The sequence below is a fragment of the Astatotilapia calliptera genome, chromosome 13 (assembly GCF_964374335.1).
Source record: "Astatotilapia calliptera chromosome 13, fAstCal68.1, whole genome shotgun sequence".
Lineage (NCBI taxonomy): Eukaryota > Metazoa > Chordata > Actinopteri > Cichliformes > Cichlidae > Astatotilapia > Astatotilapia calliptera.
In genome coordinates this window covers 22136698-22156520 of record NC_137434.1, presented here as the reverse complement: position 1 = coordinate 22156520, position 19823 = coordinate 22136698, and the positions used below count along the sequence as shown (strand labels likewise).

Genomic DNA, 19823 nt, shown 5'->3' with positions numbered 1-19823 from the left:
ACACCTAAAGAGTGACAGAGCAGAATGAAACCAAAGCATAACTAACATAACATAAATGACTAAAAGATGAAGTGCAAAATATCCTTCTGCAAGTTATGTTACCTCAATTTATCTGTCTTAATCACAAACACACACACACATCGATCTTTGCTTACTGTTGCTAGACTTCAGGTCACGATGGATAATGGGTACCACGGCCTCCTCGTGTAGATAGTGCATCCCGCGTGCAATCTGCACAGCCCAGTTGACCAGGATGTGTGGAGGGATTCGCCTTCCGGTCAGCGCCCGGTTCAGTGTCCCGCCTCGGGCATACTCCATGACCAGGCACAGGTTAGGCTCCTCCAAACACACCCCTTCCAGTTTAATAATATTGGGGTGCTGAAGCATCGAGAAAAGTTTAGCTTCTTGTTTAACACTGGCGGCGGTTGCCGTTATGTCTTCATCTGGGTCCTGCCGAGCCGCCTTCACAGCGACCTCCTGATCTTTCCATGTGCCCCGGTAAACCTTACCAAATCCACCCACGCCTATGATCTCCTCTAATACCAGTTCACTAAAAGGGATCTGGACGGGCGAGCTCGGGACTCGCTCTGGTACCCCCGTCGACACACTTGTAGCTGGGAGACGGTATATAGCGGGCTGATAGGTGACATAATTGGAAGGGAAAATCCCTACCCTGTGGTTGATTTTCCCCGTCCACCATCCCTCGTCCCCGGAGATCGCAGCGTCCTTGGACAGGACTTCTACTACATCACCTCGCCTGAGGCTGAGTTCGTCCTCGCCGCTCGCCTCGTAGTCATAAGCAGCTGTCCACAGGGATCGAGTTGGGCACAGCGGGGCAGAGTGAGCCCAAGCCCGAACTGAGGGGGACTCTGCCCAAGCATGTTCCCCGGTCCCACCGCCGCCCGGCCGCCCTTCACCGTTTGGGAAAGCGGCCTGCGAGACATCCATTTCTCGGTGGCCGTAGCGACACCATAGGGTGCAGCGCTTTTTGGACAAAATGAAAACTTTAAAAAGGTAACTTGTAACTTTTTGAAATCCTCATGCTGTCACATATAAGACACTATCCGATGAAAACAGAGGAGGGGGTATCCTTGTGCACTCCACGCCGTGGTCAAACTGTGTCCAAAGTCCCGTGGGAGAGCGCGTCTGTATCCACGTCGCCACTCCGGTACAAGTGTGAGGGTCAATAACTAGCTAGCGAGGTTGCCGGCTAAGTTAGCCGAAATACGGGTTAGCTAACGACGCTTTTTAAAGCTCCTGGTTAATGCCAGTAAAGCGAAAAATAACAATTAACTGCCAAGCTAAATTAATTTAAAGCTATCACAAAACACTGTCTGGTTCTGCTGAATGCTAACGTGAAAAGGCTAAAGTTAGCTCTCAAGTTACCAAGTTTTCGCAGGTGCCTCAAGAGGTGCACCTGCAGCGTCCATTCCGACCAAATACGGAGAGGCTCCGCGGAGTAGCTTTCACTGTGAGAGTCTCTAGTAAATCTCATATAGTCACCGAATAGTGAAACGGACGGTTCGTGCGCTCCTTTGTGGACTTTTAACTGGAATTTCAACTGCATTCCAGACTTCTGGCTTAGCTGATTAGCTTAGCATAGGTCAGCCTGTTGGAAAAGTTGCTCCTCTCCACTTTGAGATCGGTTAATTCCAAAGTTTATTTCTCTTTCGGTGATGTGCGGGGAAAAAACAGCCAACGGATAAGTACTCGGGAACCACAGTATATATCCTGTACTTCCACACAAACAATACAGGGTATAAAATATGAAATTGAAAAAGATCCGTCAACTTTAATCAAAACAAGATCCCGCTAACGTTCTCGCCAGACGGAGTCGGACCCAGCAGTGGCTGGACACAAGATCAGGGGACACGGCTGGTGCTCCCGTTGCAAGCTGCGCTGTGCTCTCATTGGTGGACACCTGACACGTGACCAAAGCAGCAGCAGCAGGGGGGAGGGGGAGGAGTCACTGTAGGAATGCATGAAGAGAGCGCGCCTTCAGGGAAATTATAACGATAGTGGACCACAAAAAGACACGTGCACATGCATAATATAATATAATATAATATAATATAATATAATATAATATAATATAATATAATATAATATAATATAATATAATATGTTTTGCATGTTTGCACCGCTGTACATTATTTTTAAACGTAAGCTCTAAAACCTTTAAATACTGTGCGCAATTCATGGTCTGTACAGGCTACAAGGCTACAAATACATTGTATGTAATGCACAACGTGGCTTGATTGCATGTCGCAAAGTGTTTGATTGAAGGTGGAACTCGCATAATGGACATGGATGAATATGGAGAGAGGAGGAGTGAAAAAGACAGAAGGGAGGGGGTGGTCAGAGCTGCGCATCTGTACAGGCAAGCCTGAGAGGAGAGAGAGGAAGGATAGAGACGAACATGATGAGGACCGCGGCAGCAGCAGCAGCAGCAATGCACGCATCGACACTGGGATGGGAAACGGCAGACGAGAGGACAACGCTGAGGAAGACCGAGCCATGAAAGGAAAGACTCAAGAGTCAAGCTGCGTCGCGCCAACATGGAGGCGTAGCGACAGTAGCATGCATGATTAGATAGAGGAGATCATTTCATTGTAGCCTAGCAGCACCAGCATCATCATCATCATCACCATCAGCCAGTCCAACCTGAGCGGAGAGGAGGGGAGAGGAGGGGAGATGGGCTCACAGGTTGTGCAAACCCTCCGTCAGGGGGTCTGGGCATCCCTGACCGGGGGCTGGTACCACGACCCGGACCAGAATAAATTCAACAACTCATGTCACCTCTATCTGTGGATATTCCTCCTGATGTTGCCCTTGTCTCTCCATCTGGTGAGTTTTTATTGAGGAACGTGACGTTCAAGGCCGTGCGTGGGGTGTAAGGTGCCCACACTACCTAGGTAAAATTGTAATAATGCCCCTGTTTATCCTTGGGAGAAAAAAACAACAACCACAAGCTGTAGGAGAATGGAATATCACGCAATGTAGCAGCTGATGGAAACACAAGGCCAGGAAAAAGGGCACTGTCGCAGTATTTTTCTCCCGCATGCAGTAAGTGAAAGCATGGCTGCTCCTGGATGTGACAGTGGTGGAGCCAGAAAGCGTGAAATGTGGTTCACTAATATTTTCATGCCATGGGCTTTGATAAAGGTGCGACACTGGCTGCATTACTCCCAGTGACAATACACGGGCTGATGATGCTTCATGCTATATGGTGATTAATAGAGGCGGAAAGCCCAGTTATATATAGTCTCGACTTTTACTGCCCAACCTCCACTACAATACAATACAATACAACCAAATTTGACCCCTTCGTCTTTGAAGGGACATCTTCAGTGACCTCTGTGTTCCTGCCATACAGCTTACCTATAGGTCAAACACATTAACCTGTGAATAGGCAATTAATAGGAGACATTATGGCAAAACAGTACAAATACTGAAAGGGTAATGTGACTTGATTGTGCAAACAGTGCAATGGCAGCTTATTGTACACAGAGTACATTTTTGTAAGCAGTTTATCAAAGATAAGATATTGCTGATTATATCTGTTTTGATGATCCCGAAATTAGCCAGTCACATATTTTAGCTATTAAGGCAGATGGTGATGTGTGACTGACACCTCAGACGGTAAACACTTTGGCACTGATTCTATATTAAATTGTTGTTGCTGACAGTTTCTAGACTGTGTGAAAACATCCACTGCTTCCCCTGCAGAAACAACACAAGCTTTCCAAGGGAAGGTGTTTCAAATTTCAAGTTTTTTAGCGTTTTTTGTGAAGGTCGTATTCAGCGCAGGATAAATGATGGAAGGAAGTTGAGGGACAATAGCAAACATTCAAAACAGCAAGAACTCTCTCTGGGACATTATGACTCATGATTGGCATGATACTTTGCCTTTGATATTCCTGTTCTTTGCTACAGGCAATTTCTCCCCAGTGGACTAGTAAACTTTATTAATCTACCAATATATCAAAATCAGATCTTGCAGTGTGCTGAGGCTGTGTTGCAATATAAATCAAAAGAAATTGGTGGTGCTAAAGCTTGAAGAATTAAATCAAACTCTGTCCTGGTGGAGTCAGGAGATTCAGGAAATGCTGATTTCAATATGACTAAGCTCTTCCTTTCTTCTCCACAGGCTTTGCCTCCCACTACAATGGCTCTGAGCATCTACTGCTCCTCCATCACTGTTTTCTTCGTCCTTATCAAGCTCGCCAACTATCGGCTGCACTTGATGTTCGACGAGGGCGAGGCAGTGGTCCGCAGCAGCCTTTCTGACCTCAGCAAAGCTCAGGAGAAGAAAAGTAATGCCTCAGATTCTTGCCTGCCCCCCAGCATCAGGTAAAAACCAAAAATGCAGTGAGTGGGATAAATATGAAATAGCTGTAAATATATAACTACCAAGAAAAAATTTTCCTTGTGCCTTGAGCTGCTCCCCTACTCAGATAACCAACACAAGATCTAGGCCAGAGGTATAAATCCCTAATGACACAGCTTAATTATTAACATGAAATTATACATTTAGGCCTGAGACCCAATTTTAAAATAATACCACCAATACTAAACATAGCCAAGCATCACTCTCCATTTTAGTCCCGCCTTTCTTTCTCTTTATGTGTCTCTGTGCTTTTCTCTCTCTGTCTGAGATGGGATTACTTTCATGATCAAGTGTCTCAAAGTGGGATGCACTCTCTCTACTTCATTTCAAAGACTCAAAGTACAGTTTCGGTGAGTGAGCGAGCTAATGAGGAGAGGTCAGTGATCTTCAGTCAGCCCCTTCACTGAGACACTTGATCTGCACAGAGACAAAAAAAATCTTGTTCTCTGTGTGAATGTGTTACATTTAATTGAGTTGAGATGAAAAAGGAAATACAAACGAAAGTATTTCTTTCTACTTTTTCATCTGTAAGAGTCAGTGTGTTTTAGAATTTAAAATAGAATTTAAAATACACCTTTAAAAATGGTGCACTGATGTAATGAGTTCCATAGACTGTCTCTGTCTCTGCTAACTTATGTCAACTATAGACTCCAAATCAGTTGACATCTTGCAACGTTTTAGTAGGTACTTGTTCCTCGAAATTTCCCTCCCAAGGAACTTGCAGGATTTCTTCACACTGTTAATTTTTTCTCTGTCCGCTGATGTATCAATTGCTGTTTTATGGCTTTTACATGTGAAACTTTATATAAAATCGTAGCGACCAGGTTACATCTTGGCTGTTTGTTTGACAAGCAGCATGCATACACACACACACACACACACACACACACACACACACACACACACACACACACACACACACACACACACACACACACACACACACACTCAATTTGGCACCTTCCTGCAGGGTTGAGTGGAGGTGTGAGCATATTTATTTGTATTTCAGAACATACCCAGTATAAAAAAACCCATATTTTACTTCTGCTTTACTTCTGATTTTCCATTAATGCTGCTCCCTCTGTTCATTCACCTTTTATTTCACTTGACTACCACTCTCCAGCCTCTCCGTCTCTCTCTCTCTGTCTGGTTTGTTGAACTGGGAATGAGAGGGCAAAGTGTGATGTTGTGTTAAAAAATGTAATCAGCCATTTCTGCAGTACACTTTAAAGCAGTTCCCAAACAGTCTGCTGTGAGGCAGAAAAACATCCCTTCTTAGAGAAAGATCAAAACAACTCTGGACCTGAATTGGGGGCAGCAAAGGATACTTGATTGTGTGAAAGACATACGCTTGTCGAGCTTATTGCAAAGCAAAAGAAACTTAAAGGCAACACTCTTGCAAAGGGGTTTTATGCTAAGTCTAGATGCTTCAAATGGGCTTCCAGGATTTCCTTAGTCGTACAGTACAGTCCAAAAGAGACAGAAGAATTTAGATGATAGAGATACTGTTTAAGGCAGATACGATGCATGCTGAAATTTTGATTTGCCCTTTGGTAGACTTTGGGCACAAAATGTTTGAAACACCTCCTCTAAAATAATCAAGCATATTTTTTCTAGCAATTGTACGTATGACCTTTGGAACTGTTTGGCACTTTGAGCTCCACAAGCTCAAGTTTTTGAACTTTCAGAAAGCCCTGACCGCTGAGAAGGGACTTTTTGAGGGTAATATATTTCTATTAGAACTTAATTTAGACCTCTTAGGCCTCTCTGTGGCGGAAATCCTGAGACGCTCTTCAAAGGTTCCTTTTCTCTAATTTTAAAGTATTGCTTATCACAAATATAGCACTTCAAAGTATTGCCGTTTCTTATGTCTCTGCACTTTTGAATCCTGCTCCACCTCTTGGTGACCCAGCTCATACAATCGTAGTAAATCAGCAGGTGATTATGTGTTTACCATTAGGGTTAGTCTGTAAACAGCTTTAAAAAATAAACAAAAAAATGTCTTTACATCAGTTTTTAGAGTTTTCCTTTAACTGCATTGGGACTAAAATTGAGTTTTAATTCATTTACATGTATAAAGCAGTATATTTGTGTGTTCTTTATTCATCTGTATCTCTAACCTGTACATCACTGTATTTAAAAAATGTGCTACATTATTCACATTCTTACTTAACTGTGTCTGTTTTCATCTCATGTCTTTGGCCGTTAGGAAGAGCAGCACAGTCCCTGACAGTGTTGCCATGACTACGTTGGCTCGGAAGCGTCCCAGTTCAGTGATCCAGGTGACGGTGAAACAGACTGAAACTGACCCGGGACTGATTGGGGTGGTGAGAGAAGGTTTAAATATTAACACCTGGCAGTGTGAGGATACTGTGTTATGTCTAAATTGTAATCCCAACCTTTTGAATTGTCCTCCATACAGGACTGCTCAAAGTCAGATGAGGTGAAGACCGTGGAAGGTAATGCTAATCTAAGATACAGATAGTTAACTAATAAAGGAAAAAAACATGACAAATGGACTGGTTCTTCTATAGCACTGTATTCATCCCCATGGTGACTATTTGTAAACTGCAGATTGATTTTGTGTTTTGGAATGATCGAGTCATCTCAAATTGTAGTGTTTCATTTTTTTTAACCTAGTGAAACTTTAGTCAGACTGACACTAAGTATGAAGTATGAAGCAATGCCAATAGACTACCTTGTGGTTATTTGGGATGTTAAAAATGGCACAAACAATATGACTAAGAGATAAGCATGCAAAAACTGTGAAGACAGGATGCAGCAGTTTAAAACTGCAGTTCCACATTTAACCCTCATGAAAGGTTCATTGTAACAGACCTGTTTCCTGTTTAGTGTGTTGTCAAAATCAGTCTGTGCTGAAAGAAAGCTGTTCCTCTTCCCTACTGTATTGGATGGCTTCTTACACGATCCAGGCCGACAACTTCCTCCCAAGGAAACATCACAGAGTTAGCAGCCGGCCAACAAGAGCAGCTGACTGCTTTCAGTAAAGTTATGACCTAATGGACTGGTGATTAGTAAGAGCCCAGTCAGCTGATTGAAAAAGGAAGAAAAAAAAAGAAATCCAAATCCTCGGGTGCAATGCACCAGATTATTGTGCAAAAATGGTGCCATTTGTTTTTAATAGTAGAAGGATGAATCTATAGCTTCCTCCCCAATGGGAAGATATCTACTGTAATAGTTTGAATTGTGTGTGTTATTGCTGCAGCCAACTAATATGGGTATTATACTATTTCCACTGTAGGATTTAAAGCTTTATTATGGCTTTTATTAATATTACGCTTTAAAATCAACAAATTGAATTTGCATTTCATTCCAGAGAAAGACAGAACTGCTGCAGAGGAGAGGCCTGTGGAGGGAGGCTTGCAGCCAAGCCCAGAGCCATCTCCTGATGATCTCTCTAGCCCCAATCCCGATCAGGCTGCCCCCCTGCTGCAGGCCCAGCAGAGGCCCCCATCCCAAGCTGAAAAAGAGGAGCTCCAGTCTGAATCTGCGGGTGGGATAGAGAAAACTGATACAGAAACAATTGAAACTGAACCTGTGAAAGAAGGGATAGACATTAAGGGATCTTTGACAGGGATTAACAAAGAGCAGTCGGAGCAGGAAAGGACAGCAGAGAAAGAGTCAGAGCAAGACAGAATAGAGGAAAAAGACTCTGAGGATAAAGAGACTGCAGACAGAGAAATAGCCGATGAAGGTTTCCCTTCTTCCAAGGGAAGTGAAGATGAGAGTGAGGAGGAGAGTGAGGGGCATAAACAGGCCTCAGATGCCAACAACAACTCACTGGAGACTCCCCATGAGGACCAGGAGCATGTCATTGAAATCCCAGAACCTCCTACACAGGTAGACCTCATAAAAGAGTAAGAAGACATGTTTGATCAATTTGAATTTGAAGGGCCGGGTTTATTACGAGTATTTTTCTTTATGAGTAGGCTGTGGAGGAGACATACTGTTCTGATGAGATTGAAGTGGTTCTGGTAGACAACTCTGGCCCCGGACCTGTGCCAGCTCACTTGGACGACAGCGACACAGTCAAGATCATCATCACTATGAGCTGTGATCCTCAGACTGCTGCTCAGTTGGAAGAGAGCGTCAAGCAGAGCCTTTTGGAGAATGCACAGGTCAGAATCAATTACTCAGTTACTTTTAAACACATAATGTTTGTGTCTTGGTGTTGTCCCTATTTACATAGCTTTTAAAATGTTAAAATGATCTCATTCCACTACCCAAGTGTAGTTGCATCACGGTGACTTCATCATTTTAAATGTCACAGGCACACAGGTCATTGAAAACCAGCAATATTTTTAACCTGTAGAAACCTTGGCATCTCTCCTAAGTGTTAAAATACATTTTTGGTCAGCTGAAGAGAACTGTAATAACAAATGTTGTCAGTTGACAACATTTTTAAGGGAAATATCATTGCTGAACCTGGATTTGACCAACCCTAGATCATAACACAGCCCCCATCATCACTTCATCCACCTCTTCTTACCCTGATGCACCCAGTCAGGGTCACATTTTTATGCTCCCTAGCAAACTGAAACCTTTCTTTCTGACTAGCCTCTCTGATAAGTGGTTTCTTTAAAGCTCCACAGCTATGTAGTCCCAATCCCTAAGTTATCTTTGTGTGGAAATGCTCTTACTTTCACAATTAAACTAACCCTGAGTGCTGCTGTTGATTTTTTTCACAATGTGATTTCACTAAACTTTGAAGTGATCTCTGTTCATCATTGAAGATGTTTTTCCAACATATTTCTTTCCAGAAGATCGTGGTTCACTGCTTTGCTCCCAGGTTTTACTAATGTGTTGGACAGCTCTTAACCCAGTTTTAGTAGTCTAAGTAATTTCCTTAGTGGTTTGTTTTAAACCAATCTCCTTCAGTGCTCTCAGGTTCATGCTGTAGATGACCAAAGATAGCAGTAAACAGTATAAAAGCTCATTTTTTCCCAGCGAAATCAGACCTTTATTCAAATTTGATTCAGCATCTAAATGTCTTTTTGTGTTTTCATTGTATTTCTTTATTATTTTATCTACTTTGAAATTGTGTACCTTTACTATTTGTTTGGTTCTTAGCTGCTGTATGAAACTCAAAGTGCAAAAGAATTTGACAGTGTTTGTTAGGTAGACATATTTCTAAGTCTCCAAATATATGCAGAAGATCAGATTTTGTATTCTGTGTGTGTTATAGTGTTCAGTTTGTCGGCTGTTAAATGCCGGTTGATTTATGTCAGAGGTGTTGTTACGTTCGAGGGAAAGTACAAGTGACATGTCTCTGTGTACCCCGCAAGGCTCAGAAGGATGCAGGAGAAAGTCACATCAAAATCCCTGTCATCACCTTCGACTCCCCCGAGGAGGAGAAGCAGGACTCGGAAGAGGGAGAGGAAGTGATCTGCTCAGAGGACGACCCCACCCCGAAACAGCACATGACTACAAGCCAAAGTGAAGAGTTCCACTTATGCAGAGAAACCACCAGCTCTGAGTCCACCATGCTCGAGTGCGCAGATCCAGAGCAGAAACGTCTTAGTCTGCAAATCACCGCTGACAGCACACCTAGTCCACAGCTGACAAATGATAACAGCTCGTCGGGTATCGACGTCCACTCCCACCCAGATGACACGGACTCTCTGGAAGCAAACGTGGACTCACAAGGGTTCCTGCGCCTGCCCCAAACTCTGGGTCGCTACGGACCTGGTGGGAGGACTCACATCCGAGGGCTGAGCATGGACAGCGGGAAAGATGCAGTTCTGCTTTCAGGCCGCTCACACAACACGGTATGTTGATAGATTTGCCCCTTTGTATTTCTGTGTCCATTTGAGAAATGACCGCCCAAAAAACTCACAAATATTTCTCATTGTCTGTCAGGCTACCATGACCAGTTCCAAATCAGACCTGGAGGCAAAGGAGGGCCAGATTCCCAATGAATCAAACTTCTTGGAGTTTGTTTCCTTGTTGGGATCCCTGAGTACCAGAGGGGGAGGTGGCAGTACACAAGAAGAGGAGAAGCCAGAGCACAAAGAGGAAGTTGAAGCTACAGACGAAGGTAAAGAAAGATAAGATAAGATAAGATAACTCTTTATTGTCATTGCACAGTCATACATTGTACAGTAGTACAATGAAATTGGAAAACTGTCCTACGTCGGCACTGCATATAACACAACACGACACGAAATGACACATCACAACGCAACAAACAACATAACACAGTATATTAACTTAGTATAAAAAAGAAGAATAAGTGTATGTGTATTGCACACTGTTATTATTGCACATTAATTATTATTGCACCTTGTTATAAATATAAATATTATTATTGTTATTATTTTAAACATTGTTACCTCCCCCCTAAAAACGTCCAGGGAGGTAGGCAGTCAGGTCAGCTATTTACATTGATTAGGGCTATTGCCCTGTTGTAAAAGCTGTCCTTGAGTCTATTTGTTCGGGACCTCAGCAGCCTGAACCTCCGGCCAGACGGCAGCAGCTTAAACACCCGGTGTCCTGGGTGTGTGCAGTCCCGTAGGATGCTGCGTGCCCTCTTGAGACAGCGAGTGCTGTACAGGTCCTTCAGGGAGGGAAGAGGATGTCCAATGATTTTTTGGGCCATGTTGATGACCCTCTGGAGTGCCTTTCTCTGTGCTGTGGTGCAGCTGGAGAACCACACACCGATGCAATATGTCAGCACACTTTCAATGGAGCAGCGGTAGAAGACGGTCAGCAGCTCCTTCTTCAGGTCCATTTTTCTGAGGATTCTCAGAAAGTGGAGACGCTGTTGGGCCTTCTTTAAGACCGCAGAGGTGTTAGAGCTCCATTGGAGGTCTGTGTCTATGTGCACACCCAGAAACTTGAAACTGGAGACCCTTTCCACGCACTCCCCGTTGATGCTGACAGGCTGCAGCTCGGACTTCCTCCTTCTGAAGTCAACTACCAGTTCTTTTGTCTTGGTGGTATTGAGGTCCAGGTTGTTATCTACACACCAATCTGACAGCCTCTGAACTTCAGCTCTGTACGCAGTCTCATCTCCCCCTGAGATGAGCCCCACCACGGTGGTATCATCTGCAAACTTGATGACTGTGTTGTCTGGGTGGGAACTAACACAGTCATGTGTGTACAGAGTGTACAGTAGGGGACTCAGTACACAGCCTTGTGGAGAGCCGGTGTTGAGGCTGAGGGCTGAGGAAAGATGAGGCCCCACTCTAACTCTCTGTACACGGTCTGAGAGGAAGTCTCTGATCCAGCGGCAGGTGGTAGGAGGAAGTCCAATTTCCAGCAGTTTAACTATTAGTCTGTCCGGGAGTATCATATTGAAAGCAGAGCTAAAGTCAACAAAGAGCAGCCTGGCGTAACGGCCCTGCACTTCCAGGTGAGAGATGGTGGTGTGATAGATAGATAGATAGATAGATAGATAGATAGAAGAAAAAGGTTGGAAAAGTGCATTTGATTAAAATGATTTCCTTTAATCCATGTACAGAAAATCAAAGTGCAACTTCGAAACAAGATGAAACAGTAACCGATAGCAACACTGACAACAAACCAGAGAGACCCAAACCACCCACCAGTCTGCCTACCAACACACTACAGGCTATACCACCTACACAGATCCCAATAGTCTCTCCTGACAGGTAAGCGTTCCATTAACTTCTCACATGTTTCAGCTGATTTCACACACACAGATATAAGCACATGTTTACAGCACTTATATAATCTATTAGCATCCAGGATCTCTGGCTGATTCTGTTTCTTGTCTGCAGTCCACAGACAGACAGAGAAAAGGATCCGGATTACGATTCCCTTCCTTCGCAAACGTCTCAATCTGAGAGCTCCATGCTGCAGGTCATCTGCAGACCAGAGGCTACCAACAAAGAAGAGGCCTACACCTTTCATACTGTACACCGTAAGTAGCTAGTCTTGTCCAGCGTTTAGACTGCCTTATCTTTTTGTTACTTCTTAGAAATTTCATGTGTTTCATGCAGGAGACAATTGAATTGCCTGTAGTCACAATCAACAACCATGTGCTGTTAATATCCTCAGTCAGTATCTGGGGGGGTCTAATAATATTATGATTTTCTGTGCAAATACATTGTGTGTGTGGGAAGCATTGCCAGCAGCTTCCCACACACACAATGATAGCAGCTTGTAGATTATATGACAATTTCCTGGAATGGCTCCAAGATTTTCAGCCCTTCAGTCTCAGATGGCTGCAATGCTAAACAAATCCAAGCTATTATTATCAAAATAGAGCGTGTCTGACTAGTTCAATGTGTCTGTTTGTGTCACCAGGAGACAGGCCTCGTAAGCTGTATGCAGAGAGAGCTCTCAATCTGCCGCTAGGAGCAGAGCTCATTACCGGCAACATGTGGTACTGTTGTTATATCTTCATTCCACCCTCCACCCGTCCCCCTCTTCATCTGCCTGCAACAAGTTGTCTGTTATAAATAATTTTTATTTTTCTGTTGTTTTTTCCCTTCTTTCTCTACCTGCATGCTGTCTGTAACTGCTCCCATGAGCTTTTCTAAACATCATCTTATGTCAGTGCCCGTTTCCATCCTCTGCTAAACCGTAATCTCTGCCTGTATAATCAAGTATATTCCACATACTCACATCAACTTCCACTGTGTGTGTCTTCAGTGACCTGCTGTCGACTTCCTCCAACTCAGAGTGTCAGGACGGCCTTGCGGGCGGTCACAGTGACTGCCCTTTCCAGCGACGCATCATCCCTGCACACAGGCTTCGGCCACGAAGAACGCACCCCGAGATCTTCCAGGTGTCTGTCTCCTTTTTGTGTATATATATATATATATATATATATATATATATATATATATATATATATATATATATATATATATATATGTATATATATATATATATATATATATATATGCTTTGCAACCCAGTAACATCAAATTTATAATAAATCTGATATGAAAATAATCTCAAGAAATGTTGTAAAGGGAGTCAACAAGAAGCCTGAGAATAAACAAGGTTACAAAAGGGGTTTGTAAATGTTTTATAAGGAACCCAAATGATGTGAGATTGACAACACATCTGCTTCCTTCTTTAAAAAAAACTCCTGAGGTACTTTAACCAGGTGATGAAATGAATCCATTGATAAATTTATCAGGTTTTTTTTGTATCCAAGTACTTAATTTACAGTAACTCTTAATATAACACACCATATCTGTCTGCCTGTTTCTCTATAAACTCCTCCTATACCATAGCAGTCGAGCAGCCACAGTTAGCGCACAGTCACAACTTAAATCCTTCATATTTATGTTAATTATTGGGATGTCATCACGTTGCTTAGCAACCACCTACCAGCAGGCTAAAATGACCCATTTGTAACATTTATGCACATATAAAAGCATAATTGTAATTACATGACAATAGCATCTAATTTAGCAGATATTGAATTGAATATGCAACCAGTTTTGATGTCTCCAAATTCAGATTTTTATTACCACATTAGACATTTTAACTTATGAAGTCAAGTGTCGTGTATTTACGGACTACATCAAAAGTTTAATGTTGGATGAGTAGCTTTTTTCCAGCATGTAATTGTATGCCTTCTTGTCACGTACGTTATTTACATGCATAGATAACCCATAATAGATGTAAATGTGCAACCATTATGAAAGTTATGAAGTCCCCTGTTACTCCACGGGTGTATATACAATTGAACAAACACACCAGTTTTTCATTACACTTCATGCGTACACTCATTTTTAGAAAATGGATGGTTGACGTGATCCCTTAATCATACATACATCTAAATTAAGTTTGTTGTACATAAACATAAACAGTCCCATATTTATATGCTATTTGTCTCTACTGTTGTTACACTTTTCTCAGTGTGGTTACTAGTAATAGCAATTCATCCATTTTCTTAACTGTTTATTCAGGTAGGATTGCTCGTGCCATCCTCAACTTAGGAGGAGCCTGTCAGCTGTAATAGAGTGAGCAGCGGTTACACCCTGGACAGGTTGCTAGGCAGCATATATTTTAAAATATATATATTCTATATGCACATTAGAATGGCCCACTTAACTTAGCTAAATCCAATTAATGTCTTGTCTCTGTCAGGCTGTTGTAGTAGCAAGAAGGTCAATCCTGAATCAGTCTTTATTGCATCTGGACCCAGACGAGCAAGAGTGACATAAGCTGTCTGGATCAGTTATTGAAGCTGAAACATCAAATTACGATTTGCGAATGAATCGGTACTGCACCTCATTTTCAGAGATCTGGTTATAAAAAGACTGCATTTTGAATTATGCGGGATCATGTAGGTTTCAAACAGCAGACTGTTTTTGTTTTCTGTATTATTGCACTGAAATTTCAGTCGGTGTAAGCTGCTTATGTCCGTGTGCATGTGTGTGTGTATGTGTCAGGAAGAGGATTCTTTGGATGACTCATCAGAGACGTCCACTCAGGAGAAGCCGGCCAGGAAAATTTATTACAAACTCAAACTGTTTCCTGGGAAGTGGATCAACATTTTATATGACCGACTCACACTGCTCGCCCTTTTGGACAGGTAACACACAAAACCTGCTGTAAGATCTTCCAGCTGTTCACACTTTGAAAATAAAATCTAGTTTACATACAAAATTTTAGAGATGAGTTTTTGTATGTCACGTTAGTATTTATATCTCCTGTATCCTTCACTGTGTGGTGAAGAACATTGTTCAGCATCAGGTCTCTCTTTGAGTCACTTCTTTTCTTTGCACTCTTCCTTCCTAATAAGGTATTAGAGGCTCTGCTGTGACCTGTCTCTGCCTTTTGCATGTGCTGCTTTTTTTTATAATAGAAACCAGGATGTTCTGGAGAATCTAGTTGCAGTCTTCATGGCCTTCCTGGTTTCCTTTCTGGGTTTTGTGCTTCTCAACCATGGGTGCTTCAAAGACTTCTGGATCTTCCAGTTCTGTCTGGTCATTGCCAGCTGCCACTATTCATTACTGAAGGTAAAAAAGTCTTCAGTCCAGGATAAAGATGCTGTATATCAAACTGAGGACAAAATCCAACATGATGTAATTGCCACATTAATAGGTACAGCTTGTGCTGCGTTTAAGGAATAAAGTGTGAGGTCAAAATATTAGCCATGGGCACTAAATATAGACAAAAAGTAAAACTGACCTCAGACTTGCCAGTTCCTGTTTACTCCCACTCACTTCCTCTCTGCTGAAATGCAGCAAAGCCTGCACACTAATTTAGTCAGTCACTGCTTTATAGACCCTCCAGCCTCCAGAGAGAATATTTAGTCAAATATAATGAAATATGATATATACAGAAACAAGGAAATGATGACCTACCTCAGACACTAAACTCCCACTATGTTATGCTGCATATTTTCTCATCCATGAATCGCCCTCTCATTATGGTGGAGAGATTTGTATGTCCTGGTGATCCCTGGAGTTATGTGCTATATAGGATCTCCAAAGGCAAACAGGCCCTGAGTGAATGGCCAGATTAACTGTGATTCATAGGATCTCTATAGAAAAAAACAACACTGGGCTATGTTAACTTTCCTGGATTGGGGATACTAGGAACCAGGTCTGCTGGAGGAGCTCATCAGTGAGTGTCTGGTGGCCAGGGCCTACCCAGGTGGCTCATTCTGGCCTATGGTCCAGCCCTCCTGTTGGTCAGGTGGTAGTCAAAAGCAGAGGCTTTGGTGTTCTGCTGCTTGGTGACTGAATAAATGTGCTTCCACCAAAGAGTGGCTGGGCTCAGCCTTAGAGACAGGGTAAGGAGTTTGGTTATTTGGAAGGGACTAGGAGTAGAGCCACTACTTCTCCACATCAAAAGCAGCCAGTTGAGGTGGCTCAGGCATCTGACATGGATACAGTCTAAGTGAGATGTTCCAGGCATGTCCCCCCCTGCAGGAGATTTCGGGGCAAACACAGGACACGCTGGAGAGATTACATCTCCAAGCTGGCTTTGGAATTCCTTGCTGTCCCCCCAGAAAAGCTAGAGGAGTTGGTTAGTGAGAGGAAGATCTGGGGGTAAAAGTAAAGTAAAAGTAAAATGTATTTATTGAGGCAAGAAAGCAGTCATAAAGTGCCTTTCAGACTATCGGTAAAAAAGACAGCTAATGTGAGGTCAGAATGAGCACACATGAACCAAATAAAACAACAGAGAACACAAAAACATGACCCGAACATGAAGAGAGAGTGTTAAGCTATTCCACAGTTTTGGTGCTAAGATTTGAAATGCATAATCCTCCTTAGTTTTCAGACTAGTATGTGGGATCACAAGAAAACCTCTATCCGAGGACCTAAGGATCCAGCATTGTGAATAGGGGTGGAGTAATTTGATGATATAGTTGGGGGCTTCACCCAAGGCCATACAAGTAAGAACCAAGGTTTGTAACTGAAACCTAAGCCTGACTGGAAGCCACTGCAGGTGCTTTAACAATGGGCTGATATGATCAAAATTTGTGCGTGTGAGTTAAAAGCTTTGCAGCCGCATTTTGGAAAGATTGAAGGAAATTGGTAAATGCTTTAGACAGATAAGAAAATAGTGAATTACAATAATTTAAGTAGGAGGAGATGAAGACATGAACAGCCATCTCCAGTTCAACAGCAGTCAAGGATTGATCTGAAGTGAAGTCGAGGTTCTAAATCGTAGCTTTTACAGTGGATACTTACACAGATAACCCAATGACGCAGATAAGCAGCAGAAAATGGATGAATGGGTAGATGAAAGGATTGGTGGATGGATGTTGTCAGACTAAAGTTGGTATTATTGCTGCTGTTTTCAAACTGGCTTTTATGGGTTTGTTTTGCAGAGTGTTCAACCAGATGCAGCTTCACCAACCCATGTAAGTTTGTTTCTTTGTTACTGAAAAAAATACTGAAAAGATTGTATAATAATCACTAATAATTTGGAAACATGTGCATCCTTGTTGTGTGTGCGTGTGACTGCTCTTCCTCTTCAGTGTGGCAGTTTTTGATATATGATGTTATGAATTTCAAAACAGTTCCTTTTTTCCATGTGAATAATTTTGCTGAGCTTTGACTGGTGAACATGCAGAGTGGCTACAGAGGATCTGCCTTATTTGACACTATGGTAGTTGTGTCATATTACTGTGAAAACACAGGAAGGTGTTTTGGTGTAGGTGTTATCTTACTGTGATGGAAATCAGGGTAAACCCCTACAGGTGGCATCCCTCTATGTCTCCAGGGTCACAACCAACTGGTGGCCTACAGCCGAGCGGCCTACTTCTGCATTTTCTGTGCTCTGATCTGGGTGCTGGAGCAGCTGCTGAGGAGGAAGGATCTGCCGGTCTCCAGCCTTTATGGAGTCACCATCGTCTGCTATGATGTTCTGCGCTTCTTACGAGACCTCCTAGTGGGTAGGGATAAATGCAACAGGAGAAAACATGCAGATGCAGTTGCTTGCAGTATGCTAACAGTATTTCTTTCCTTTGATAAATACATAAAAATGTCTTTTGTTTTATGCATTAAACAGGTTTTACCTACTGCTTCCCAATCACCTTCCTGGTGGGCCTTTTCCCTCAGATCAACACCTTTACCATCTACCTGCTGGAGCAGATTGACATGCACTTTTTTGGAGGAACAGGTTTCTAATCTCTTGATTTTAGCATTGCTCGTGTTAGCTAATTCAGATCCTAGTTCCTATTTTCACTATAAACTGTAACTTTTGGTTGTTTATTCATAAACATACATACAAAGACAGAACAGATTTTCAGGGCCATCGAGTAAAAAGTATCTTCTGAGTTAGTTTGTTGCCATTTTAAACCACTGTATGTATTTTTAACCTTTCTAACTTGTGTGTCTCAGCTGCCACCAGTCTCATCTCTGCAGTGTACAGCATCTTGCGTAGTCTGGTTGCTCTGTCTCTGCTTTACGGTTTCTGCTTCGGCGCTCTCAAGGTAGGAAACAGAGGAAGAGCACTTAGAGGATGTAACATTACTTATCTTCTTCTTTCGTACTTTTTTCCTTTCCTGTTGAACTAATGCTGTGTTCACCTAAATGGTTAAAGGAGTAGAGGGAAGCATGTAGTACAGGTACAGGAATTTTTAAAATAATCTTCAGTTAAACAAAGTGTCACGGTCTGCAAGGGAGGGCAGACTGTGTGTGGAAGTGTGAGGACCCAGGTGCAAACACAGTGGAGGAGACAGCACTGAACTTGAAACGAAAAGCGAGCCTTTATTTTTGCTGGATTAAAGGTGGCAAACAAAGCAGAAAGCACAGACGCAGAAATAAACTAGACGCTGACTAGATACACAGACGACGCGACAATGAACGAGGACTTAAATACACACTCGAGGTGATCATGAGAAGTGGAGACACATGAGGACACAGCTGACACACATGAACCTGATGACGGGACAGGGGAGGTGAAACTAAATACAATGAACAAAGAACACCAGACTCTTTCAAAATAAAACAGGAAAAAAGATGAGACAGACATGACAATATGAATGGTAAGTGAGACCAAAACACAGAGTGAAAACACAAGGGGAATCTACAAAACAATGAACTATAACAGCAATCTAGGCAAAATAGAAATAACTGGATAAGCTAAGCTAGAACATAAATGAATAACAAAATACAGTGAAACTCAAAACACTGGGTTGCATGACCCAAGACTGTGACACACAGGTGTTGCTAGTCAAGCACATGTCACACACACTCACAATTCACATTGCTGTGTGTGTGTGTTTGTTGGTGTTTATAGGAACCATGGGATGAGCAGCACACCCCAGCCCTGTTCTCTGGTTTTTGTGGCCTTTTAGTGGTGCTTTCCTATCACCTCAGCCGACAAAGCAGTGACCCTTCTGTACTTCTGTAAGTATCACGCGATGTGTGTGTGTGTGTGTGTGTGCGTGGGTGTGTGTTTGCTTGCGAGCAGCCTCTTGTTCTTTATTTAAAAAAAGCTGAAAAAGCTGAAATCATTGACACAAGGAACTGGAAGCAGATGGTTGATAACTCCGATGAAACATGCTGATACTACTTATACTATTTAAAAAACTGTCACTGACTCACTTTATTTGTATTCTTCAGAAGTTTTATTTGAAGCTGTTAAAAAGCTTCATAAATAAATTCTGTTATTATTAGCTGCCTATTATCATCGGTCATTACTAATCTAAACGTGTAAAATACTTATTCTCAGATCTCTAATCAAGTCAAAGATAATGCCTGCGCTTGTGGAGAGTGACGAAGAGGAAGAGGATGATACAAACATCAAAGATCCTCTACCTGAGAAACTGCAGAATTCCATGGTAACAATATTTATCTTCATATTAGTGGAAGATGGTGAGGTTCAGGTTATTATCAGCCCCAGGATTACAGGCCTGTCCCTGTTAGCTCAGGTTAATCTGGGATAATAATTATCAGAAAATCAATCCTCATTATCTCTGTGCATCTCTGAATTTATACAGCGTGAGCAGGCATAAACTGCA

General features: G+C 42.4%; 2 protein-coding genes across 4 annotated transcripts in view; one reads left to right on the top strand and one right to left on the bottom strand.

The window, feature by feature from the left end:
* Window positions 1-1873, bottom strand: part of map3k21 (mitogen-activated protein kinase kinase kinase 21) — a 29439-nt gene extending 27566 nt beyond the window's left edge. The window contains exon 1 of one of the 2 annotated variants that reach the window (XM_026189543.2): window positions 156-1873. In XM_026189543.2, coding sequence (XP_026045328.2) covers window positions 156-948 — 793 coding nt within the window. In that variant the 5' untranslated portion in view covers window positions 949-1873. The remainder of the gene's footprint in view (window positions 1-155) is intronic. The other variant, XM_026189542.2, reaches the window with a different exon arrangement.
* The window catches only part of pcnx2 (pecanex 2), a 39918-nt gene continuing 20986 nt past the window's right edge, over window positions 892-19823 (top strand). Inside the window, exons 1-20 of one of the 2 annotated variants that reach the window (XM_080287958.1) lie at window positions 892-1014; window positions 4151-4353; window positions 6600-6717; window positions 6813-6849; window positions 7728-8251; window positions 8341-8529; window positions 9697-10179; window positions 10271-10448; window positions 11874-12024; window positions 12154-12296; window positions 12683-12761; window positions 13031-13166; window positions 14791-14933; window positions 15207-15360; window positions 17184-17216; window positions 17579-17750; window positions 17867-17977; window positions 18199-18290; window positions 19100-19209; window positions 19535-19643. In XM_080287958.1, the coding sequence (XP_080144084.1) occupies window positions 4169-4353; window positions 6600-6717; window positions 6813-6849; window positions 7728-8251; window positions 8341-8529; window positions 9697-10179; window positions 10271-10448; window positions 11874-12024; window positions 12154-12296; window positions 12683-12761; window positions 13031-13166; window positions 14791-14933; window positions 15207-15360; window positions 17184-17216; window positions 17579-17750; window positions 17867-17977; window positions 18199-18290; window positions 19100-19209; window positions 19535-19643 (3147 nt within the window). In that variant the 5' untranslated portion in view covers window positions 892-1014; window positions 4151-4168. Of the gene's footprint in view, window positions 1015-2389; window positions 2848-4150; window positions 4354-6599; window positions 6718-6812; window positions 6850-7727; window positions 8252-8340; window positions 8530-9696; window positions 10180-10270; window positions 10449-11873; window positions 12025-12153; window positions 12297-12682; window positions 12762-13030; window positions 13167-14790; window positions 14934-15206; window positions 15361-17183; window positions 17217-17578; window positions 17751-17866; window positions 17978-18198; window positions 18291-19099; window positions 19210-19534; window positions 19644-19823 lie in introns of those variants that run through there. The other variant, XM_026189609.2, reaches the window with a different exon arrangement.